General features: G+C 37.3%; 1 protein-coding gene across 1 annotated transcript in view; it reads left to right on the top strand.

The window, feature by feature from the left end:
• The window catches only part of GRM7 (glutamate metabotropic receptor 7), a 421,378-nt gene that overhangs the window by 295,763 nt on the left and 97,949 nt on the right, over positions 1-27,666 (top strand). Inside the window, exons 6-7 of the mRNA XM_088134322.1 lie at positions 16,395-16,595; positions 23,521-23,660. Coding sequence (XP_087990448.1) covers positions 16,395-16,595; positions 23,521-23,660 — 341 coding nt within the window. The remainder of the gene's footprint in view (positions 1-16,394; positions 16,596-23,520; positions 23,661-27,666) is intronic.

The raw sequence follows: 27,666 nt of genomic DNA, 5'->3' as shown, positions 1-27,666 counted from the left end.
AATTGGTGTAGACGTTTGGGCATTGACACTCACTTTAGCCAGGTCCATTGATTCCTGTTGTCATCCCTGGATGGTTTACTGTAAGACAGTGCCTTCTGCAATTTTCTCCTAAGCTTCTCAACATCATTTTGTAATTCTTCTCTTTTATGTTGCTTGTCCACAGCAGTTGCAATTGCAAATAAAGATCAGGAGGAGTATTTTCTTACAAATAAATATTTCTTTATTTGCAATTAACACTCTCTGAACACAGAGCTCTCTTACTATAAGGACCTGATTTTACTGAGAAAATAGAACATAGAGCAATCTGAATACCTTGCAGCTTCCACATCAGCACCCTTCATTTCCGACTGACAGATCTTTTCTTCCCCTCCTCTAAACGGTCTTCTCCTTTTGCTGGTACTCAAAAAAAAAAAAAAAAAAAAAACACCTTGTCCTAACCAGTCATGAAGGATCCAATCGCCTGCCACTTCCCAGCAACCCTCTCTCCCTGCAAAGCAGCACATCACACATAATAAAAAAGTGAACTAACTACATTTCTTTACACTTACGTATATGCTTATGTACATGCAAATGCAACACAGATGTGCAGATGTGCTCAAAGTTCTTTGCAACACAAGTACACAGTTTTTGTTTGTTAAGTGAAAATGACCAGTGTCTTTAACTGTGCAGTATGTATGCATCTTAGACATGTTTATTTATTTATTTATTTATTTTGGTGCCTTCGAGTCAGTCTTGACTCCTGGCAACTGGCTGGACAAGTCTCTGCAGTTTTCTTGACAAGATTTTGGAAGTGGTTTGCCCTTGGCTGGTTCCTGGGGCTGAGAGAGAGAGAGAGAGACTGGCCCAAGGTCACCCAGCTGGCTTTGTGCCTAAGGCAGAACTAGAACTCATGGTCTCCCAGTTTCTAGCTTGGTGCCTTAACCACTACACCAGACTGGTTTTCCTTATTCAACTCACACATATGTTATACTAAAGAACTGTTTTTCCTTCACAGTTTCCCTCCCCCATTTTACCAATAAACACAATTTCCTAGTTAATTTCATCAAACATTGCTTGATCTGTAGGGAAATATCACTATTAAAAGTGTAAAGTAAATTCTGAATTTTTGAAAGGCTTCATGGTTAACTGACTTGACTGTTGTTTTTAAAAATTAATCTTAGCGGTTTGCCTACTGACATCTTTTCTAGAGTGTCGACTTTTGTTTATTGTTTATGGGGGGGTATTAAGTCAGTTTCTACATGCATGCTACTTTGAATGGTTTAATTTGAAAGTGGATAGCTGAGATAAACAAAAACAAAACAAAGAAAATCTCAAAATAAATACATATATTAACCCTGCCCCTAAGCCAAGAACTTTTTTTTTCCCTTTGTCCAAAAGTAGAAAGAAAATCTTACTATGGCCAAAATATAGGTCTCCAAGGGAAAGACATAAACAATCTTCTTCCTATAATCTTTCTGCAGTGTGCAAACATCTGAGCTGAGATCTAAATCCTCACATTATTCAAAATGTCTCAATCTACATTTTCTTTAAGGACAAATGTGCTGATGCATATTCTTCCATTCATTACACCTTTTCAAATCACTTATTTATTTCAATTTATAGCTAATATTGAAACATCAGCCCTTGGGATCTTCATTTGAGGCTTCATTTTCTTCTTTTTCTCCCCTTCATTAGCCTTCATCTCTAGGCTATTTTGCACAAATTTTATTGCCGCCATTCTGAGTGAGAAGCAAACTAAGAAACTAACTCCTTAATTCTGAAAGGGCCAGTTGTTGCTCAAGCATAAAATTAAGCCTCTGTATTCTCCTTTCAACTATCTCAGAGAGCTATGGAGCCCAATTAAGCCTTTCCATTCTTCTCTGTTTTACAAATTCTTTGATGCAAAGGCTGAATGAGTTATCAATCTGTCCACAGAATCATCAGATACATGACTTGGAAGGAATCTTACAAGTCATGTAGTCCAGTACCCTGCTCTGTGCAAGGATCCATTCAACCTCAGCATGGTGAAGTCCATCCCTGTTCTAGACAGACTGTTCCTCTGTTTAATGGTGCTTACCATCATGAAATTCTTCCAGAAATTCAGCCTGAACCTCCTTACTTCAATATCAACACATTGGCCCTTGTCCCTTTCTCATTTTTCTCCTTTTCTTACATGTGACATATTTTATAGATTGCTATCATACCTCCCCTTAATTTTCTTATCTGCAAGCTAAATATACATTGCTCCTTCAACTGTTCTTCATATGGCATGGTTTCCAAATCACTTACTGTCCTAGTAGCTCTTCTGCTCTGGCTTCTCCATAACCCTTATAAAGGACAGCACCAGAACTGAAGTCATGTTCTAGGTACAATGTTCCTTTTAATATAGCCTGAAGATGTTCAGCTGGTGGTCAACTAGTACTTCTATATCAGTGTTTCTCAACCTCAGCTGGCTGAGGGAATTCTGGGAGTTGAAGTCCACACCTTAAAAGTTGCTGAGATTGAGAAACACTGTTCTAGATCCTTTGCTTCCAAGCCTGGTCTCCCCCATCCTCTATCTGCACAATTGGTTTTTCTTATCCAGATTCAGAACCTTACATTTATCATAACTGAATATCATCCTTTTGGAACTGGGCCAGCTTTTAAGCCTGTCAGGGTCATTTAGAGTTATTATGTCATCTAAAAAATAATAACTATAATATCATACCAAAGCTCCATATGTATAACTCAAGATGTACATAATGTTCTACCTCCTATTTTCCTCATATCAACAATCCTGTGAGGTAGGTTGAACTGAGACAAAAGGCCCAAAGTCACCCAGCTGCCTTTCATGCCTAAGGGAAGACTCGAACTGACGGTGTCCTAGTTTCTGGTCCAGCACCTTAACCGCTACACCAAACTGGTTCTTTGCAGAAAACTTCAAAAAAATGGAAATTATGTTTGTCTGATATACATTAAATGTTGAGTTTTTCGCACTGACTGTTGGAAACATGTGCACATATGTTTCTGGGGATGCATGTAGATACACATATGCATACTGTGTGTTCAAATATAAGCATGCTTATCCACATCTATATATTGAATTTAAACAATAAATATGTTGACATTTTCCTCTCATCATTGTTGGTACAAACTTTTATAAGCAGGCACATTCTCTCATTTGACCAATAAGCAGATGTCCCCTTAAACATAACAGGGGTTGTGTTTTCATGCTTGAGGGCAACTTTTGCCTCATTATGTACACTGTAATTGACAGCTCTAAAGGCAGCACTTTTGGTCATGCCATGACTGAACCTTTCCACTTTCTTACTGACCCTGAAGAAATGTTTCAGATGCAGACTTTATACCTATATGAGTTTGTTTGCACTGTAGGTTTGCTCATCAGAATATATATTGCCAACATGAAAACCTCACAAGTAAAGATTTGTCATTCCTTAGTATATCTCAGGTAAAGAAATGCATAGGAGAGGGGCTTGTAAGCATTTGGTTTAAATGCTTATTTATTTCTTATGTTACACATTTCTCCATCACTCTGTAGCCATCCTTATCTAACAATGTGTCATGGAAGCTGATTCCTCGCGATACCTTCTCTTGACACTTAATTAAGTATGAGAAGTTGGGAGGCTTCAGAAAGAATGGGCCCTTGCATACATCCATCATGTGTTCTATAGGCTTGATTAAATCAATTAAGTAATGAACATGCATGCATCTGATCTCCTTTGCAGGAGTAAAACAGCCAATACATTATCATGTCCTAGTAAGTGTGTAAAATAAGCATTGCTTAATGAAGCTGCACTTTTAATTTATGGACATAACCTTTCTGTACCCTTAAGCTGATCCGGTCCTGCGATCATGCCAATGATAAATAAAGTAAATAGTAGTAGTAGTAGTAGTAGTAGTAGTAGTAATAATAATAATAATAATAATAATAATAATAATAATAAAAATTCTGCCAGGTTTTAAACCAAACTCTTTAGAAAACAAATGTTAGAACTTTTGTCTATTATACCATTCCTGACATGCTGGCTGGGGAATTTGGGGAGCTGATGTCCACACATCTTAAAGTTGCCAGGGTTGAGAAACCCTGCTCTAAGAGACCATGGTAGCCACTGACTCATTTGAGGGGCCATTCCTGTTTCTGTGAAGTAGCCAAAGAACTATTGGGATCAGTGTGTAACCAAATAAAATAACCAGTAAAATGGACAAGAGTGTTCAAAATGACATAAGGAGGAAAAGAGTAGTTTAAAACTGCAGCAGGAAAGTCTACTCAGAGGTCACATTTGAAATTTGGAGGGTGGGGTTGGGGAGTACAGAGATTGTCTGTTCCTGCCCTCCAAAAATGGTTGCTGGCCTGTTCCATGAATGGTGTAACTGGGCAATGCAGATAGGCCCTAACTTGTGTATCCTTTCTGTCAGATGGTGCAAAAGCTATGGGCAAATTAAGGGAAATACTACTTGGTCAAACTGGGCTAGAATTTGTCTTTGTAATTTGAAAGCAGTGGCTATGGTTTAGATCCATGCAGACATTTCTTATTGCTGGGCCTCAAACAATTGAACTATCTTCTTGCAGACATGCTTGCAACTGTTAGCAACCAGGTTGCTACTTTTGCTCTGCTGTCATTTAAACTTAGAAGCACTTAAGTTCTTGGTTGTAGCTCTGGCTTTATCTCGTTTTAACCTTCTTATATGTAATATTCTTTTTATTATTTCATTTTACAATCTTACTATTCTACTGTTATTTTATTGTATTTTATGGTACATTATACATTATGACCTGTGGTTACAACAGTAAACTTACTTAAACTTTTCTTATTGTCTAGTATGAACCCACATGTGCTTTTCCTTTACCATAGTAATGATGTTTTTAAAAAACAGAGCGATATGTACCGGTTTCATAACAGATAATAGGCACTATCTTCTTGATTGCAGAAAGAGGTTTTTGATGAGCAATCAGCCTTTGTAGTCTCCAAGAGATCACAAAATTATCATAGTTACCCCAGGTGGTATTAAAAGTTGGAACTATACAAAAATAAGCTTTTAATGTACAATATATTAGATGAAAGGCAAAATTATATGGAGGAAAAATATAATTTTCATGAGTTACAAAGGAAGTCATATAAATGAAGGTCAAGTAAAAAGATCAAAACATCTTTTTCCTGATATGAAAAGCATTTCTGGAAGAAGAAAGGTTGACAATTTCAGTCATATAATTCCCAGAAGAACTTGAAACTAACCTCACAAACAGTCTTTTGTCCATTGCAGGTTTATATTCAGGCTTGCTTTTAGCAACGTTAATGACTTGATTAATGCAAAACAAATTGCTGATGGCCTCTGTGAATAACATTTAGAGAAATGTTGACAAATATATGACAGTTATGTATGAGATACCAAGCTTATCCATGTAGATCTTCATTAAAAGAAGATTCCTAAGAATATTCCTGAGGTGAACTAGCATTTTAGTGACAAGGAGGGATTGTTGATTAAATCCATGGAATCCATGAAGCTGAATGGGACTGGATCGGATTGATAAGGTCCCTTTTAAGAAGGAATCTTGACTCTTGAATCTTCAGACTGATCTTGATAGTTTGGCAGATTGAGCCAAACTTAAGGTGAAATTACATCTAGGCAAAAACATTAAATAATACAGAGACTTAGCTTGTTAGCAATACATATGTCTCAAATCATTCTAAGCTGAATATAAGAAAGTAGTGTAATACATCTGCTAAAAGAAAAACCTGAGGCAGTACCATTCATGAGCGGTAATAATTCTGTTTAACTCTATACTAGTGAGGCCACATCAAAATATTATATTGTCACAGGACTTTGACAAACTAGATGGTATCCAGAGAAGATGGATCATGCATCCACCAGGCAGCTGTGAAACCTAGATCAGTTACATCCAAAGTACTGAAGGTACTTGCTGATATCGTAATCCAGATCTGTGTAAGGTAACTTGAATTCACCTCAGTAGAGAGGTTTACACTGATTTGCCTCTGAAGACAAGACAAGGAGAAACATTAAGTTGACATTAAAGGTTTTATATTGCCTAGACAATGGGACAGTGCCTTAACTTCTATAGCAAGAGTGTCAATGGACCTTAAATTACGACTTATACAACAAAAAATAGCATTTAGAATGTATTGGATTCCACTATGTTTGTATAGAAAAGGACTGTTTAAGACAGCATTTTGGAGATATAATAAAGATAATGCTTCTTTAAAACATGTTTTTACAATGTCCTATACTTACTAAGTTTTGGGAGAAAGTATTGGACTATATAAATGTGACTATGTGACAAAACTTAAATTTTCAGAGGATAATAGTCTCTTGAACTACACACCTACTACATGGAATTTGACAACTGGACAACTTAAATGGATTCTCCATGGGTAAATGGTAAATGGATTTTACCATGGGTAAAAGACTGATATTGCAGCATTCGAAAGATAAATCTATGGCCCCATTCACTCAATGTATTGAAGACCTGATAACACTTGCTGCCTATGAGTGCATTGCCTATAGATGTAGACTTTGTAGGACAAGTATAATGAAATATGGGACTCATTTATATAAAATACAGTAGGTTAAAAAAAATGATAGTCATACAAATCTATTAGAAATATATATGTACTTGAAAAATATTTGTATTAGATAAGCATATATATAATTGTAATTGTTTATTGTTATAATGACATATTAACACTTTTTTCCTCTTTGTTGTATTTTTTGTAACAGCACTTTTTTGTTAAAGCATTTTTATGTTTTTTTTCCTCTTTTTGTAATTTTTTTTTTCCAAGTCGGCATTGCCTTAAAATTTCTCCTGATCTTTAATACACAATTTGTCATGTGCTACAGAAGGCAAAGAGGGGTGCTCTCCATCATGGCTTGGAATGAGCAAGTAAAAGCATCAGCATATCCTTCTATAACACTTGCTGAGGCAAATTATGCCAGAGCAGGGAAGCAACACATCTTCCGCAATACTAGCCAAAGCTTCCACAGTGTTTGTCAAAGCTTTATCTTAAAAAAAAAAGTGTGGGGGGGGCAGGATATACCTACATGTACCACCCAGGAGAACATGGATGTAATTTACAGGTGGCTGAGCTTATCCCCTGAAGATTCTGTCCATTTTTTTAGATATCTGAGTTCCAGATGACTTTTCAAAATGTTATCTCTATCATCTCATGAGAATGCCCATCAGGCATCCAGTTCAGATTGAATATGAATTATTTTGTTCTCAGAGTGTCTGGCAAATTGCCCACAACAGCCAGCAGTGGGATCTTCCAAGATAGCTGAGCCCAGAAGAGAACAAGTCACCCTAAACATCGCTGCTGCCTAGCACTCCACAGATGCAATAAGTACAGAGGAGTTATTGATGTTTTCTTACCCATACCACCACAGTGTAGGCCCAGTGTAGAGTTATATGATGCTCTTTATGGGGTAATTTCCTTAGTGGATTGTGAGAATGTGGTAGAGTTAATTTTTCCCCCCTAAATTTCAAAGAAGCATTTCAGAAAGTACCTTATTATATTCCAATTAGCAAGCTAGTTACGTTTGGGCCTGATAGCATAATAATTTTAAAAAATACTCAGAGTGTTTATCAGTGTTGCCTCAGCAAACTGGAATGAGATATTAATTCACTGAATCAAAGCAGCCTTTAGAAGCTTTGCACACACCTGCTACTTAGTATTACTAGCTATTTGAACAACCTTCCTCTTGAAATGATGGCTATAGTTCATAGGAAGTGTTTAAACAAAGGTTTGGTTGGTATCTTTCAGGTGGCATCTATTTTACTGAGCCTACACTGAACAAAGGGTTGATCTAGCCACTGAAACCTTTTTTTTCTAAATAGAGTCTCCTAAAGATCCAATGTATAATAATTCCTTTGTTATCTAATTTCATATTTCAATGATGTATAGAGTTTACTTGGTTAATAAAACAGTGAAGGGTGTCTTAAGTTCCAAATAAATAGAACTGCTTTCCGCTAAATCATATAGCATGCACCTCATAGGAACATAGGATGCTGTCTTATACTGAATTGAATACTTATCTGTCAGTTGCAGGGCTAATCTGGAGTCTCTTACTTGGTTGCTTCATGGATTAGCCCAGAAAATCTTTGTATGCAAGCCATGTTGTGTCAGAATGCAGCTGAACCCCACCTGCCATCCTGTCTTGAGATCACCCAGACACACACTCTGTTCTGGTACTCTGAGAAACTATCTGGGAAAGAGAAAACCATTTTTACCTCCACACAGCAGTTCTCACAAGGGGGAGACAGGAAATGAATATGAATTAAGCTGTCTGGTAGGAAATGGAAAAGGGAGGATGAGAAGAAATGCCTCACTAATTGTGTTGGACTAGGCAGGTTTGGAGCTGCTGCAGTTTTACTCCTTCCCAGGTGAACCCAGGAGTGATGAGGTGTTTCAATGTTGACCAACTCTAAATGGGAGGGGTTTTCAGACAATAAATGCAGATAAACCCAAATTTAATCTAAACACATGAGATTTACCACTGAGCTCCAGCCACCGTAAGCTTGCTATTTCAAGGTTTTCTTTCTGACCTCAGGTAGATTGGATCTCATACTTCTGAAAGAAATTGATTTGTGGTGCAAGATTGCATATTGTTTTTAAGGATACACATTGAATTTGGCCAAACCTTAAAATGAATGGGCTGCTTTCAGGAGATATCCATATCAAAACAGAGAGCCTCTGAATTTGACTTAATCTAAATATGACGCGGTGGCGCAGCGGCTTAATGACGCTGAAAGTTGCCGGCCAGAAATGGTTGATACTTCAGCGGTTCGAGTCCAGCCTTCGCATTAACAGGGTGAGCTCCTGTTTCCTCCCCAGTTTCTGTCAACCCAACAGTTCGAAAACTCACGTGAGTAGATAAATGGGTACTCTCACTCCAGTGGGAGGAAAAATGCTGGCGGCGCCTTGCAAAAAGGAGTCGGGAGCAGTTGCCGGCAGTGCAGAACCCACGCACGCCCGAAAAAGTCGCGAAGCAACGGAAACCTCGCCTCCTGCGCTCACCAGCTGGGCTCTGCTCTAGGAAGGAGGCTCTGGCAAACCACTTCCGAAAAACAATTGCCTTGAAAACTGCAAGGACTCGTCCAAAGCAGTCACTGCAGAGTCGGTAACGACTGAGCGCAGATAAAAATATATATATATGAACCAATGAACCATTCCAATGTTTTGTTTGTGATCCAAAGATTCAGAGGGATACCAAAATATAGATACGTTATCTGCAAAAATGTCTATATTTTAAGAGTGCCTACTGATTACCAGATTCAATTCAGATGTGATCTTATGATTTTTAAAGTGACCTGATTCAATTGGGACCAGAGTTTTAGAAGGTACCTGGCTCTACTCAGAGCTCATGTTCAAAATAAGATACATTGAGTAGCATGGGAAAACCACAGTGCAGCAAGTATTTTGATTTGGAAATTATCTTTGAAATCCCTAAAGCACACTTGTTTCTTGGCTTTCTTTCCCAGCTTCCAGTCTTAGCATTTTATGGAGAAACCAGAACACATGTCACATTTTTTGCAGATACAGTGGCTGTCTTTCTGTAATTCTTAAATCATGCATGGATTCTACAGAGAGGCCCCAGTTCAGTTCTTAAGTCATCTTGCAGCAATTCCACTTCAAACTAGTTTGACTCAACATTTGAACTTCAGGGAAACTTGATACATATCCATAATGTTCTTCTCTCCAAGTCAGTGAGTTTGAAAGAAACTGATGTGGCACCATTGCTAAAAGATCGTGTCTGGCCTATTCAGAGACTGACTACAGGGAGAACAAGGGAATTCTCATAAACAATGAAAATACATATTTCCTCTTAGATCTTATTTCTTTTAACCAGCAGTTAAAGATTCATAAGATTCTATGGCTATCACCTTGACCAGTTAGCTTTATTCATGTTAAATCCTGTTTGTACTTTTTGCAGATTAAGATAAATCTTGTTTCATATTCTAAAAGCCTAATGTGCAGGTGAGTTGTGTTCATGTCATGTTTCTATGTGATATCTTGCTGTATAACTACAACAAAAATAACATTTTTTTCTGCAATAGCTCAGATTTCTCATTATTTGAAGTACAATAATAATGTAGTCATAAATATTTTAATGTGTATACTGCAATATTAAAAGATATATTTCTCAATGTAGGGCTAGGGGAAGCATATAAAATAGCTTCAAAATGGGAATCATTTAAAAATAGGCTTATCTCATTAGAACAGAAACACTTTCATGAGGCAGCTGAATGCTACTGGGAGGGGCAACCATACTACAAGTTCACCAGTGAAATGTGACCACTAAAAATGTTTATAGTTGTTTCTGTAAATAAGTTGCAGATTCCTAGATTTTGTTTAAATAGAATGAAAAACTTCCAGTTAGTGTGATTTGTTCAGTGGTGGAATAGTCTACCTATGGAAGTTCTGGGGGACTCCATCTCTGGAGATTTTTAAAAAGAGGCTGGACAGCCACTTCTCATAGATATTTTAAAGGATTTTCCTGCACAGGGCAGAAAGTTGGACTAGATGATCTTTGTGACCTCTTCTAATCCCATGGCTCTATGATTCACTTTACATGGGAATGAAATGGGTTTATCTGCAAAGAAATCTAAGTGTTAATGGTGGTGGAGACAGGATATATAAATTTGCCCTAGAAACATGTCTTAGTACACATATTGCTAGTCATTATATTATATATATCTTGTGACACAGTTAGTAGTTGTACAAAAAGGCTGAAGTCCTGCAGTTCTAGGAGTCCTTAGATGGGCTCCAAATAATTTGTAGAGAATAAGAAAGATTTCCTTGATGGAGATATGCAAAAGCTATTGCCTAGGCAAAAGGGCTAAAGCATTTTTAAGTCCAAAATGCCTAGATAACATTCCAAAGTAGCTCAGACAGGCACCTACCTACTTCATTGAACTATAAGAAGGAGGAGGTACAGAAAAATCAAATGTGAAAAATTCTGTTATTACTCTCAGTAAAAGTAGCTTTAGCCTTCCTGTGGAGTTGATTTCCTGGTCTGGTCTACCTACAGGGGCTGACATGATCATCCCCCAGTAGCATGTGATGGGGCATAATGATCAAGCCACTTCAGGAGGCAATGATGTGGTTCACTACAGCAGCTTTGTCTTATATATTTTAAAAAGTGTTTTACAGTATATTTGTTATAATGTATAATCACATTCTCATAAAATTGATGAATATTCTTAGTAATACAAATGTTTATCCAGAGGGATATCCTCTGCTCCAATAACATTATTAAATCCTGTTGTACCCCAAGACTACAAGATAGAGTAGTTGTTATCTGATAATTATGGAACTGAAGTTTGGTGGATTTACTTACAGGAATTCTGGGCCACATGGAGGAATTCTTAGCAAAAGAAAATAACAGGTGATTACAATCCAGTGCTTTCTTTGGAAGCTACATCCCCAAGGGGAAAAAAAAGAAAAGAAAAGTTGGGATAAGAACATCTTGGAGTTGGGGGGTTAAGCTGCGCTCACATTCAGGTGTAACTGTCCTTCAGCGGTCCATCAATACATGATGGCTGGAGAGGATGGGAGTGTATTGATTGCATAGCCCCATTCTCTTCTAATTTTGTTCACTGCACATTCAGACAACTGTTTGAATGAGCTTTATGGCATGTGGGCATATATTTGTGCATTAACACGTAATCAGTTCTTATATTGTTTTGGGCTTCATTGTAACTTCTGGAATTAAGGAAAGTATTAATTTTTGTGAATTGTTCAATAAAATGTTGCTGAACAAAGTGTTTATTTTCAATCAAAGGCAATGGACATTTTCCACAATTCTTGGAAACATCTCTTCAATTGTGGGAAACAAGAAGCTAAATTTGATAGAGCTTTAGAATTATTCAGCAAGGCTCCTTTTACAATAGGTTAGTTTCAGCCACAGCCACTAGAGAGTTGTGGTGGCCTCCCAACTTCCATTGCTACAGAATGGCTAAAAATGAAGAGCAGTATTTGAGTCAAGCTTGACTCCAGGTGATTAGGGTGATATATTCATGTAGTTTTCTTGGCAACAGTACAGAAATGGTTTGCCATTATGTTTTTCTGGAATGTTTCTTAACTAGAGATTGCATGAGAGATTGCTCAAACAGCCTAATCTGAAAACAGCATGCCTGCAGTGTTCACATACACAAATATGCAATTTATCATACAAATTGAAGGATGAAGAATGAGTGAAATGATGATCTCTTTGTCCAGTGGGATATTATTAACATACCGCAGGTAGCATGCTGGTAATTTTCACGTGTCCTGCATTTACAAAGAGACAAAATCATTTGAAAGAACAGCTGCATTTTATAATGAGGATCAAGATGACAACTCAAAATACTGGTACTGTTCCATCCAATTCACAACAGTGCAAATGTCATTGACTTAAGGAAGCCAATTCTATTTCCTCAACCACAGTTTTCTGGGCTGGATTCATATATCATATTATGGCCTAATATACGTAGTTGTTTGGTTCTAGCTTACCATGCTGTGTGAAACAACTAACATTTTATAAAACAAGTTTTATGGCTTAACATAATGTGTATGATTCCAGACAGTTGAGCATCGTCAAGAAACCATAAAGAAGCAAACTGTGTCTTAGTATGGTGTGCGAATCATGGCAGCTGGCAAGAAAATTTCAGTAAACTCCTTAACAACACATAACGAGCCATCCAGTACACACTGAGTATTTAAACAAGTAACTTTAAATCAGACTTCCCATCATATGTGTCATGTCAACCAATTTTGATGATTTCAAAAGAGACTTAGACAAATTCAGGTGGAATTGGGATACCAGAGGCCATATGCTACTTTCTGAATCATAGGAAGATCATCATCCTACTAGCTTTTGGGGAGCTAGTGATGAAAGAGGGATATCACTTCTGTCCTGCTTACCTGTTTTCTGAATGCTTTTGCTTTACTTGATTTCTGAAAGCATTCATTTGACCTTAGCGGTTGTTATGTTCTAATCACTAGATCTCTTCTTTATGTCGAGAAAGCCCTCAAATCAGAGTTCACCTATAGTAGCATGTTAACAAAGAAGAATTTGAAGCTGCCCTAGCTGATCAGGAATCAAGATTTATAAACTTAATTTCCTGTCCATCCCAATTATTGCAGCTGAAGATCTGCAGTATTCTATTGAGTCTTGAGCTGATCTATACAAATGAGGGTCAAGTTATAACATTTGCTCAAGTTATTTCTCCAATTGGGCAATGCATTGATGATATTGCTTGCTTCCAATTCTGCCTGATGATACTCTGGATTTCGTTACAGACAAAATAAAGTCATTAAAAGCAATCCATAGGTCGCAGCCCAGGAGACTGGGAATATATCATTTTTATCATCTGATTATAAAGCTGAAAGTCTTGGGAATGCAGATTGGGTTGTACTCCTGTACTCTTATTGCAGGAGAAAAGAAATTGCTTCTTTCTTTCGGAAAATAAGAACTAATTTGCACATCACCCAGAGGAGGCGTGTGCAAAACAATCTGCTATAGGCAGTCATGTTTCCCTATTGAGTGTATCATATTATGCAAATGTTTGTTTGCCACATTGACCCCTAACATATTTGCACTGAAAAACTTTAAGTGTACATCTAAAGATACAGTACTGGTGGGAGCAGGGAAAGAGAAGCATGCCAGACTGAATAAGCAGGAAAAAATAATAAATAACAAGGTGGTCCCACAAATAACCCACAACTATGATATGCAGGACTTTATAGGCGATAACCAACATTCCATCCAGAAGTCGGTAGGCAACCAGTGCAACTTGCTGAATAGAGATGTTATATCCACTTTAGAAGTACTGTATGCAACAAGGAACACTTATAATTACTCATGCTTCTGCATTCGGGACCAATTGAAGCTTTCAAATGGTCTTCAAAGGTAGCCTCACTGCAATAATTCAGTTGGGAAGCAACTAAGGTGTGAGTGACAGTGATCATGCTCTCCAATCTAGGGACAGGTTCAACAGGGGCACAAGATGAAGTAGTACAAAACACCCTCTTGCCCACTGCTGCCCCCTGCTCTTCAAGCAGGAGCTGTGAGTCCAGGAAGATCCCAAAATTGTGTGCTGAATCTGAGTAGAGTACTGTAACCATGCTCAGAGACAAAGTTGAAATCTTTCCAGATCCAGGACCTGTGGGGCCCAAAATCCACAGCTACTTATTACTGGTAGGATTGAGTGAATATAAGCAATTTTAGATGTTCTTCCAATCTCTCTAGAAGGGACTGTGTAATTCTAGATGTTCTTCCAATCTCTCTAGAAGGGACTGGGTAATTCTAAACGGGTCTGATAGATGGAAATCTGTGGATCCCATAAGAGCAGAAAAATGATTACATTTTGCTGCTTTTATCACCATTGTGTAGCCCTTAATGTAGGTTCTTACCTGTGTTCAGTCAGATTTGCTCCTAGTTTTTTCCAGTGGCACTCCAGGCATCTCTTCTGTCATTTCATCTCCTGAAGTTCCATTGAAAACCAGAAGGGTCCCCAGGATCCATAGACAGGGAGAAGCACATGCACAATCCTATTTAAGAGTGTCACTCTCTCATTCCAAGAGGTGACTAAGGTACACCAGCTTCTCAGGGATTTACCTCAGCTTCCTTCAAAACTCAGAAGGATCTATCAGGCATCCTGCAATGAAGAGTAGCATGGAAGATCTGCATAGGAATAAAAAAAAAAAAATCTGACCTTAAGAAGACATAGATGTTAATGACCAGAAAACCAAATCACACTCCCTCTGCCCTGAGTCAAAAACTAGATCTAATGCAGGATCCTCAATGTGTGTCAGGCCTTTTGATGATCTGGGCCAGATCCATGGTGGACATGAATTCCCAAGCTGTTTCAGACTCTGTGCCTTAGAGAAGCTAAGTTGAAGTTATCCAGTACCACAACTCTGGAGAACTCCACTACCAACCTTTCTATAGTGTTGAATAGCATGGCAGGTAGTCAGCTGTAAATTATGCTGTTATGTGATCCCCAGAGCCCAGCCTCACAGATGATAGGGTCTCACCACTAGCTACCTGTGGAACAGCATCTCAGACAGCCACTGAGGTCTTGCAAGCAACAATAGCTGCTCGATAACCCCTATCCTGAGGCCACAGCTGGTTCTGTATTCAAACATCAGGTGGATCTCATTAAATATCAGGGTTTAATGAATTGCACCTTTAGCTTTAGACCATTTGCAAAAGGTTTGAATGGGTAGAACGTGTATTTATGGAAAAAAGCTCCCCAAAATAGTTTAAGAATATAGTATCCCTTCTCCCCTCCTGCATGTTTGTTATCCTATGATAGAATGTGTATTTAATTATTAGCAAAGCAGTAATGCTTTGGGAGAACGTGTACTATCTTTAGCTCATTCTCCACAGTGATTGCATATTTTACAGATGAATGAGAAAGACTGACTTTTGTAAAGTTGATGATGTGAATATTTGTTGGTCACAGAGGTATCCAGATTCTGATCTTCTGAAAATTATTTTACCATAACAAATGGTGTTTTTCCTCATAAGATCCTCTATTTAGGAGTGCAGCATAGGGGGGAAAAAAAAGAGTGTGAACTGTCTAACAAAGCAGAGAAGACCATACTCATTTCTGAAAAGCTGCTCAGAGGAAGAGTCTGTGAACATGGAAATGTCATACTGTTTTCCCTCGTGTGGTCACTGTTTTTGTTTTTGTTTTAATATCATTAGATTTAAAAACAGTACTTGTGGTATCCAAGAAATGACCATTACAATGTCCTCTGCAGAGACTGAGGGAAAATGGATTGCATTGCAAATGAACATTTCATTGGCTTTCGATTTATCCCAAAGCTCTTTTATTTCTTCTGGATTTAACAAAGGAAATGCATACACACCGTGCTTCCACCAGAAGCTGGTTAATCACATTCTCCTCTTTTTGCATCCAAAATTACTCTTCCTTCTACAGCCTGGTCATGTTTTTCAGTCAGAGTCTCAGAGTCTTGAGTTTTAGAATGTCAGACTGTGAAAATGGCACAGCATATGCCTTGTATTCAGAGTGTTCCAGATCTTGATAAAACACTAACTCCAGGTAACTGATAATCCCTGGGGAAGATGGACTCCTTTGGACCTTGATTAGCCAGATGGATGGATGGATGGATGGATGGATGGATGGATGGATGGATGGATGGATGTACAGACAGCAAATTTCTCCCAAGAACTGCTTATTTGGCTTCTAAATCATTTTTTCCCCCCAGCATTTCTTGAAATAGTCTCAGTCCCATCATGAATTTCATCTTAGAATTTTTTGAGACTGCCCTTTTCAAACCACTATTCTTTCCTCTCATTCTCACCCATGATTTCTGATACAGACCTAATGCTTTTGTCTGATGCTGATCAAGATCTCCCCTGTCTCTGTGTCTGTATCCTTAAACGTGCAGGACAGGAAAGGATTGGAAAAGACTCCCGCTACGAACAGGAGGGCCGGGTTCAGTTTGTGATCGATGCGGTTTACGCCATGGCTCACGCCCTCCATCAGATGAACAAGGATCTGTGCAGTGATTATTCTGGGGTCTGCCCAGAGATGGAACATGCAGGGGGCAAGAAGTTACTGAGATATATCCGCAGTGTTAACTTCAATGGTGAGTCCCTACTCTCACATCTCCCCCTCAGTTTGCCTTAGTAATCCTAAAGAACTGGTTAACCACTACTTCGTTAACCCAATCACAACCATGGAATGCAATGTAAAGTGTGTTGCTTTCTGAACAGTTATTTTGCTCCGGTTTACCATGGAAATGAACTGGCTTGCAACTCTCTGGAAGCAGTTTTTGTCTAACAACTTCCCAAATATTATAAGGTTAGCTAAAAATGTAATAGGATGGATAAGAGTTTAAAAATATAGTAGGGTGGATAACAGTTTTAATTAGCTGTTAAAACACCAAAAGAAATGGGATTCTACACTATAGGTAGTCCCCAGTTTAAGAACAAGTTCTGTTCCCAAAGTCTGTCCTTAAGTTGAATGTGTATGTAAATCAGAACAGTATTATTGTACAATACTGTATAATAGTATTGTGTAATTAACTCAAACCATTGAGTATTTAACTCAAATTTTGCTACAATACGCTCCATATGGGTCATCCATAAACTGGGCATTCGTAACCTGGGGACTACCTGTATTATATAAGTTATGTGAATGAATATGTACTTGCAACCTATTGATAAGAGATTATACTTCCAAAGCAGAGTTTGTTTGTTTGTTGTTGTTGTTGTTTCATTGTAATGTAGTTCTATAGGCATAATATAGACATTACAGTCCTATACGGAAAACTGATGCAATTAGTCTGTTGTAGAGAGTAAGGAAGATGACCTTGACAGAGTTAGGCCAGATCCTTTGCCAAAGCAGGAAGGGGAAAAGCATGACTTAAGTCCAAAACAAGGAGGAGGTATACAGAAGCAACTCAGGCAGGCACCTCCCTAATTCACATGAGTGGCTACTGGTGGTGGTGGGAGTAAAGCACAGTTAGACCTGCAACATTCGTTACTATAGCTAATATTAATAAAAATAGTTTAAGCCTTCTTGTGGAGTTGATTTCTTGGGTTGGCCTATGTAGTGGAGCTGACATCTACAGAAAATCTAAATCCAAGCCAGATCTGGTCCTGGAGGGAATGGACTATTAGGATGAACAAAATAATGTCATAGGAAAAACAGCTGCCCTCTTGGGTTAACTGTAGAAATTAGGCTACCCACTTTGAGCCAAGGGTTCTTGTCCTGACATCATACTGGTTCAAATTCATCCTGCACTAAAGAATCTCTCTGAATAACTTTGGACCAGTTGCTCTCTTTTTACCCAAACTAGCTCATAGGCTTGTTGTGGGGAAAATAGGAGGAGCATGTAACCACCTTGACCTACTGATGAAAAGGTAGGATACAAAGCCAACCACTAACATAAATACATATGTACATGCATACATCTGAAGGGACATTAATATGATGTTACAAAACTCCTGAATTTCAAGGAAGTACAGAAGAAATGTTACAGCACAGTGGCACTTAGCCCACTGTATGCCATTAATCAGGTAATTGTTCAAATAGTGCATCCATTTCCATCAGATAATAATGCAGAAGCACCTTTCTCAAACATCTATCTAAAGACATAATATTATCTGACTCATCAGAATTTCTTCTGGGGTGAGCTCAAGACAGAAGGAAAACAGGCAGCTTCAGAAACTACTGCCCCAAAGTGGTTGTCTTACTGTAACACTGGTGCGATCACATGGGGGGGGGGTGAGGGATAGTTACTGTTACTGCAGTCAGTGGTTGTGGCTACTAGGGGCTGTTCTTGGGGAAAGCACAGAGGTAAGAGAAGGCTGAAGCAGAGACGATGAAGGATCGTCACTTGTTAGAGAGGAAAAAAAGTTGGGAGACAGGTGGTGGGAGGTGGCAGCACAGCTTACCAGTAGGAACAGCACCCTCATGGATTACCTTGCATGAGGTCACTGTTCCTACCTGAGACTAAAAAGAAAAGGGAAAACTTGATTGCCAGAGAGGTTCTGTTCTCTCTGACAGCCAAAGCAAGAACGGCCATGGAAGCACAGAGCTGAATCTGCTCATGCTCCTCCCCGCTGCAAACCAGAAGGTTGTACAGAAGAGGATAGACTGAGTTTCCTGGTGGAAAACACCATTTCCCTGCCAGATGATTTTCATCCAGCTTCAGCCTCCTCAGTGGCAGGCTGGCACCAAGATGGAAGCTCTTTTGCTGTTCTTCTTGTTACTAGATAGAAAAACAAAGAAAAAGAAAAAATAATACATAAAATTATAAAAGAAGGGGGGAAAAGAAAGCTAAAAAAAAAAACAAAGACATACAGGGCATATATTCACAGACATACCTATGTATGTAAAGTTCTACAGTAACAATTTCAGTGAATGGAAGCTATAATTCATTACAGTCATTCATAGCTAATCTACTGCATGCTGATAAATTCTGCAGCACTGAATAGTTGGAGCTATATATTTGTCTTTTCAGTGCTGAACAATAAGTCTTTTAGCTGTAAGTAAGGTACAGAAAATCTACCTTCTTTGTCCAGAAGTCAACTCCCATGTGATAGAAATAAACTTCAAAAGAATATAAACACCTGAAAATACTGAATCTCAAAGTTGAGTTAATGCATGTAATAATTTCTTTCCCAAATGGAACAATTGTTGGACACTGCGAAAACATGTATTTAAATAAAGCATTAATTTCACTGCATTCCCAGCAACATAACCATTTATTCTATATAAATCCAATGAAGTTGTTTCTGAAATATTATTTCTTATTCAAAAAGAACTAAAACGAATGGAAGTTTTTGGTATTTTTAACATCTCTTTTTTTATTAGTTAAGTAAAACATGCAAAGAAAAAAAACCAAAAATAAAGAGAAAGAAAAAGGATATACAGTATATATATATATATATATATATATATATATATATATATATATATATATGTATGTATGTATGTATGTGTATGTATGTATGTATGTATGTATGTTATAAAAAGGAAACAACTATTTAAAAAGCAAAACAATCAAAAATAAAGAACAAAACTTTAATAAAAAGGGCATTCTGGTATCCCCTCCTTTCTTCCCCTCTTCCTTTTTTTTCCCTAGCTGCTAATTGCTGCTAATTGCTCCTTGAATATTTTTACACTATATTTTGGACATTATTACCATTTCTGTTTGGAGGAGGAGGAGGAGGAGGAGGAGGAGAAGAAGAAGAAGAAGAAGAAGAAGAAGATTATTATTATTATTATTATTATTATTATTATTATTATTATTATTATTATTATTAATGGAATCTCTGTTGTGAAGACACATCCTCAGCAAATAGTTAGTAGTCCATCTTGACATCAGGGCAAGGAGGTTGTATGGATGAGGCCAGTATTTCTACATTTAATGACAAAGCAATGGAAAGAAATTCTTCCTTAATGTCAACATTTGGTAATGATGTGAAAGGGGGATATTAGGGCCACAATTGTTGGCTTTTTGAGTTTATTTAGTGTAAAATAAGTTGTTAGCCTTTTAGAAGTGACCTAAGACTGAAGAGTTCCAGAAGGCATTTGGAGAATGAACAGTCACCATTCTGCTTATTGTATTTTCATCTGATTATTTATTGTGATGCCATATTTTTATTTCATTTATGTTTTAATGAAGTAAAATGCTGGAAGTCATTTTTTAGTCTAGCAGTATGAAAATTCATATATAAATAAAAGATCCAGTGTGGTGGAGTCATTAAGGCCTAGGCGTATGGAAACAGATGTTCTAGTTCTCCTTAGGCCCAGAAGCCGGCTGGTTGATTTTGGGCCAGTCCTTCTCTCTTAGCCCTAGACTGGAAAGTTGAAAAACATCCATCTGTCAACCCACATTGGACCAAGCAAGGTAGATTGCATTGCATAACCTTCGGTGAAGAGGCCTTCATCGTTCAGTAGATTAATGAGTACAGTATTCAACAGCTGCTCCTGCGTTTCTATTGTCAGAACAATCAGATAACTTATTTTCCTGCAGTTCATGCCCAAGACAGGAATCCAATAAGACATGTCAGACAATCAGTGGAGGTCAAAGAAAAACTTATTCAACCTAAGGTTGTCAAATAACATTGGGTGGCAGCCATGATGGACTGCTGCTCTGTCTCCCTTCTTATATGTTTTTAGTTTAAAGATTTAGTCAATCAGTATCAAGAGAATGGAATGAGTTAGCTTATTACAATAGTTCTTGATCATCTTCCTCCTGTGCCTGCCTGCCTGCCTGCCTGCCTGCCTGCCTGCCTGCCTGCCTGCCTGCCTTCCTTCCTTCCTTCCTTCCTTCCTTCCTTCCTTCCTTCCTTCCTTCCTTCCTTCCTTCCTTCCTTCCTTCCTTCCATATTCTGCTATAACATATATTTCCTTATCTATAGTTAACCACAATGTCTATATAAATGGGCATTTTATCTTTTTCTATACATGTATGTCTTTGTTTACATAGGTTTTGCTACGTGGTTTGCTCATTTATTTATAATGGCAGGAGCCAGCCTTTTCCTTTTATAAAGTGGCATTATTACTGCCTATACAACCTTTCATCAATCCTTAATTTAAACTTATTGTAAACATATAAGGAAAATATTCCAGGAGAAGGAGCCTTCCAGGGAAGAAATGTCAAACTGAAGATGGCTTCACAAAAAGTGGAGCTGACAACCACGGCAAAATTAAGATTTTGCCGCACCCAAAAAGGAGAGAACTTGAGATTTCCCACAAGTGCTCCAGACAGTTGCTCCTCATGAGGAGACTGCAAGACAGTGGCCTCCAGTGGGTTTAGAGCTCTGGGAGATGAGGGAATAGCCTTCTTGCTTAAACCACGGTCGGCGCCTTTGAAAGGACACTAAGTTCACATACTTCCTTTCTAATCACTTTCAGAAATTGCTTGTTAATTGATTTTAAGCTATTAGGAACCTTTGGATTGACAAGTTTTACAGCATCAGGTGAGTATCCTTCAATCCTTAGTGAAAGAAGTTTAACTACACGTTTAAGTACTTTACAAAATTTTGGGTGGGGGGAATAAACAGCAAAACGGTGATTAAAACTTTGATTTTAGAAAGTTACAAATGGGCTAAAGGTCCAGATAAATTTGAAGTAAGATTTTGGAATTAATTATAAAAAATCCTTCCTGTGGGAAAATTCTTTTGTTTTGAATTTTAAAAAAAATAATAAGACTTTAAAATTGGACACTAGAGGAAACTAGAAGGAACTAAAGATGGCAGTTAAAGGAGGACACTCAAACTTGACTTACAATTACAGAATGAATCAAAATATTTTAACATTGGACATATTGAAGGATATTTTTGAACAATGGGCCCAGAAGTTAATTTTAAGAGTGTCTGCCTCTATTGATAGACTGTCTAAAAGATGTTATGGAACAGGAACAAGTTCTACCTGACAAGACTGAGACTGATCTGAAAGTGGATTTAAAAGTGACAGGCTACAAGAATGATAAGGAAAAAGTTGCTGCACTGGACATACAAACAAAACTGGCTGATGTCTTAATGATTAAAAAGTTTGGTTCGTTATTTGTAACAAACCAACATTGTGACTAGGATAATTTTTCTATACTGAATTTCCAAAAGAGGCTTGTTAAAGTTTTGAAGAATTTTGTGAGAAAAGACAAAGAAAAAAAAATGAAAAAAGTCAAATTCTAGGACATTATTTGAAGGGACTGAAGTTGAAGATTGTTAGAAGTAAAAGGAAGGAATACAACGTTGGTTTATTCGACCAAGGTTAAAATAGATATGTTGTTATCTCTGGTAACCCTTAATGGACTTTTGCTGACATCAGGACTAAAATGATGAGGTTTTCTGGATTTGTTTATAGATAAGAGATGGGTTATGGGAAAAAGAGTTCATTTGTTGTATTTTAAGAGTAGGTGGTAAGTTTTTTTATACTTGATGTGATGAAGGTGGGAAGTCACTTCTTTATATATTTCTTTTCTTTTTCTTTACTATATTCTTATTTTTTCTTTCTTTTCTATTTCTATTTTTTTCCTTTTTTCCTTTCTTTTCTGCACCTTTTACTTTTTTCTTTTAGTTTTTTTTAGTTTGCATTAGTTTTTATTGTTGTAATTATAATTCTTAATAAAATTACTATATATATAAAAAGGAAAATATTCCAACAGTATCAATGCAGTAATCAGCAATGCAGTAATCAGCAATGTAATCAGCAATTAGAAATTGTCTGCAAAAATATTAAATCCATGGGGCTAAAATAAGGCAAGTACAAGGATTATTTGCTGTGTCCTATGTTGTTTTTCTATTCCGTAAGTGTGGGGGTTCCTAGAATAAGATTTTTGGAGAAAGAAGCTATTTCTGGATGGTTGTCAAGATTTATTAGAACAAGGCTGTCTTCTGGCTATATCTTCATGAAGCAGATGGGGTGTTTTCTGGTTAGAAAAACCCAGAAGTTCTATTCTGAGGTTCTGATTTTGACCGAAAAATCCTCTTATGTGGTTGAATGAAGAAATCTCATATACTCTGTCCTATGACTTAAAATAGAAACAGGATGGGTATTGCTATTTTTAATTTCTTCTTCAACTAGCAGGAACCACATGGGTCATGACAATTAATCAAAAATGATATAAAAGAAAATGGCAGAGCATTTTAAAAGGGCCCATTTAACACTGGTGACAGGAGATTGCTGGGAAAGTTTAATTTCAGCTTTCAAAAACTGTAAACTGATATCACTGATTTATTTTTCAGACTTTTTGATTGGTTTGTGTTGGTATTGCTTTTACTGGGTTTATGTCTCCATTTTTATTATCATTCTTTCTTAGAGGTGATTTTGTCTAGTTTTTTTGTTAATGTTCTTTTTCATTATTGCTTCATTTTGTCTTTTATGTTTAATTTCTCTATATGCTGTCAAGAGAATTTTGTTATCGGATAGCTTAAAATTGAAGCAAATTAATACTTGTCAGCCATGATCACCCAAACAAAACAAAGCAAGTTTTTTTTTCCTAAAAAAGTCTTCCCTGTTTTCTCTTTTTTCTTTTGCTTCACATCCTTTCTTAGGTAGTGCTGGCACTCCAGTGATGTTTAATAAGAATGGTGATGCACCAGGACGTTATGACATCTTTCAATATCAAGCCACAAATACCTCCACTCCAGGCTACCATCTGATTGGCCAGTGGACAGATGACCTACAGCTCAATGTATGTCCATTTTCTTCTTTTCTTTGATGGATGCTACCATAAGAAGTATGCTACTTTTGCCCAATAAATGTTGAATACTTCTCTATTATTTTATATAACATTCTGTTTGATAATGAGAGGAATCTCACTTGTGTGAAAGCCTTGTATATTGTATGTTCCCATTATGTGCTTGGAACTTATGCTGATTCTAAATGTAAAAAGTCTTGTGAAATGTTACCAGCAACTCTTGGTGCCAGGAAGAATCCAAGTTGGTTCCAGCAAGAAGAATTACATAGTATAAGTTTAACAATTGTCTGGATTTTCATTTTTCTGTGGAATTAAATCAGAATGTTCCATTCAGTAAAACTGCAGTATGTACTATACATCCAATCATATAATTTTCCCCTGGAAAGTTTTCCATGACTGGTAACTATGAGTCTGGCTGCCAGTCTAGTGATATGAAAAGATTTACAGCGGGCTTGTGATTTGTCTTCCCAGTGTGTTTGAACCAATATGGTTGATACCTCATCTTGGAAAGCTCATTGATTGCATGGCATGTAAACATGATAGGAAACTGAATCACTTGGACACAGAAATCTCTTGTAATAGAGATAATCCCTGGAGAAAGGATCTAATACTGAAATTTTGTTGCAACTGCATTAGCCAGAGAACATCTGAAATCTTCTGCCTAATGTAGACATCTCAATTGCTATAATTTCCTCAACGTTATGTTATCCTAGAGATAATATGCTAAATGTATTAAAGTATGTTGAGTCAAGTGAAGAAAGAATTGACTTAGTAAATCATTAGTACCTAAGGTCCCACTCATATTTCAAAAATAACCATGGCAAGAGTAGTGTCAGGGAGAAGATTGATGGCTTACGACATCCTGAGATGGTGGTGGGAGTTTGAGTGTATTTAGAGCAAAGCAAAAAATCTATGAAAATTGATGAATGTTTCTGCCCAAGAGCCTTGAAAATAATATATATATATATATATATATATATATATATATATATATATATATAAAGGATTGTGTGTGGGAGAGAGACTATATGGCCACGTGTTGCAGCTATTCCAAAATATGAGGAAGTGATATTTTAGTAAGCAGAAGCTGCAGAAATTTGAACATAGGCAAACCCTGTGAATGCAGTAAGACATGCTTTGAAAAAAAAAAATCATAGGTACAGGTTGCTCTATAAACCTTTTCATGACTAATTTGGCACTGAAGCCTGAGCTCCCCTGGATTTACATTTGATTAAATGAAAATTGTGGCTGTATTCTCTGAATATCATAAATGAACAGATGCCTGATTTGAAATATATTGGCTGCTATTCAGTTTACAATATGTTGGGATTAAATATTATTCCTTTAGAAAGATGTGGAGAAAACTGTCCTTCTTTTTTTCACGATCTGCTGAAAAAACACGTGCCTGCTTTTGAATTTATGATGATCATTTAACAGCCTTGCCTAATATCCCATTTATCAGGGTAAGAATATTTTGTCTTACTCTCTCCCTTCCTAAAACTAGATTTCAATGCCTAAAACCTGTCCAGCTGCTCATGCATTTGCAGACCATGTCATGATTCACATAAATGCCAAATTATCTAAAATGCATTAATTTAAAGGGAAAGCTTTTCAAACCAGTGATATTATTGCCCAGAATCACTGAGATGATTCTGAGAAAGCATTTGGATGATTCAGGGGGAAAAAATGATGGTGAAATGTAAAAGAAAAGGTCTGCCTTCTCTATTAATTTCTTTGTCCGTATGACTGTGAATGCAGTAAAATGTTATATTAGAAAAAATAGGCAGAGCTCTGCAGAATTATTCTGCCCAATATGTTGCTTTAGATATCAGATTGAAATGCAGAGCAGAACATTGTGTTGAGGCCTCATGCTTCTTGATATCAAAATGCACAGATTGAGGTCCCCTCCCTCCGCTTTTTCTGAGATATTTGCTATCCCAGCAAGAATTGGGATAAGGCGAGGATGCAAGGCAGGTAGATGGGTTGGGTGAGAGTGTCATGAATCTGTAAAGAAATGGAAAACTGACAGCATTCCCAATATTCCTGAATTGATAATCTTCGTAAGGCAATCCTTTCTATTGAAACAGCACAGCTGAAATGTTAAGGCAGTAGTCTACTTGTTATTAAACTGCATCATCATCATCATCATCATCATCAATATTATTTAATAATTTATTAAACTTGAGTGCCTCCTGACTCTCAACAACTCTGGGTGGCTCACAACAAAGAAATTACAATAAAATCAATACAAAATAAAGACAAAAGATGGCAAATATGGTGAAGTGAGGGGTCTCAGTCTTCCTTGTCAAAGATGTGGGTGAAGAGCCAGGTCGTCATGGCTCTTCTAAACAACAGCAGAGAGGGGACCATCCAGATCTCAGGGGGAACCTCATTCCAGAGGGCAGGCGCTGCTACAGATAAGGGGCACTTCCGGGGTCCTGAGAGATGACATTGTTTAATTGAAAGAATCAGGAATGTGCCAACCCTGCAGGATCAAATTGGCCAAGCAGATGTCAGTCCCTCAAGTAACGAGGCCCTATGCCAACCAGGGCTTTATAGGTAACAGTCAGCACCTGGAATCGCACCTGGAAGCAAACATAAAAATTGGTGGAGAATCTCTATGTATAGAAGAGTCTTCCCAAGACAGACAGTTTAGTGATGGATAGGAACAAATCTGGCCGGTTTCATATGATTCTTCCCCAATGTGTATAGAAGATACCTGTTTTAAGAATATCTGATTTCTTCATTTTTATTTAATCTTCTAACTTTAAAATCCTATCTGTGCATAGTTACTCACATTCCAACTCTTGGTTATGACATATGCCTCTCATATCTTATATTAAAGATTTTGGTTTAACATTTTGTTCGGCATTTATTGAACCATAACACATGGACTGGTAGAAAAGATGTAGAAAACGAGATCTGTTCCATGGGCTTTGGAGGATGGGCAAAGGGAGGCAGATGCCAATACTTGTCATGTTATCATTGATTGCAGCTTTTGTTCATCAGACCCAAGTATGTAACGGTGGCATTTGCATGATGATGTCCAAGAATGGACAAGTGATGAAGCAACTCCATGTTTTAAAGGTTCTGCTGTATTTCCTAAAATATACTAATATTCCCAGTGTGGTCTATCTTAAGCTTCATAAAGTTTTTTTTTAATTAATATTTTTAAGAATTTATGACCACTTAATTTTTTCTCCCTGTTAGAATATATTTTCCTGATTTTATCTCATACAGAGAGAATTTAAGATTTGGAAGTTCTTCAGAATACATTGTGACAATCAGCGCTGGCAGACTAAAAAAGAAGTCCACTTTCCACATTAAAAGCTGACATGGTGTTTTATCGATTGCCATAAAGAATCTATTAATAAGGGACAGGATAATGAAAATATATTTCATTGAATACATTATTAAGATAATTCTAATAGGTCACAATACATAAAACACTCTTAGCAATTATTGCTCCTTTAAAACAAACAAAACAAAACTTTATGGCATTTTTTCTGACAACACCTAACTCATAAATGTCAATGCCAACCTTGATCCTTGTCTCACTTCCCCCCCCCCCCACCCCACTTTTGAAGTAATCCTTTAGTTCATTAAAGATTCAGGAGAGGCTCCCAACCATTTTAAAGAGCTATTACTATACTATTCCTGCAACTTTGAAGGCTGAGCCTTCATTCATAGTTAAACTTATTCAGTTTACACAAGCTGCTAAGCCACAGAAAACTAACCAGGCTAAATAAGCATATTTGGGTAACACAGCCACCACATTTTTAACTGACCTGATAAACATGTTGAACTGTATAAACCCAGCAGCCATTATGTGAGTTTCAGAGTACATTAGTCACAGACTCACTGGCATGAAAGGGATTTCAATTAGAAATTTCATGACTAACTTTTTACACTGACTTTAAGAGAATCTGTATGTACCTAACTTTGCCTTGATTTACCATCTGGATCAAACTGTAGTTCAGTAAATGGAAATTTCCTCCTT

The sequence above is a fragment of the Python bivittatus genome, unplaced genomic scaffold (genome assembly GCF_059951505.1).
Source record: "Python bivittatus isolate LINGU-HERP-01145 unplaced genomic scaffold, Pbiv_v1 ctg000080_np1212, whole genome shotgun sequence".
NCBI classification, from domain to species: Eukaryota; Metazoa; Chordata; class Lepidosauria; order Squamata; family Pythonidae; genus Python; species Python bivittatus.
Note: the sequence above shows the minus strand (reverse complement) of the source record. Positions and strands in the feature narration are given on the sequence as shown.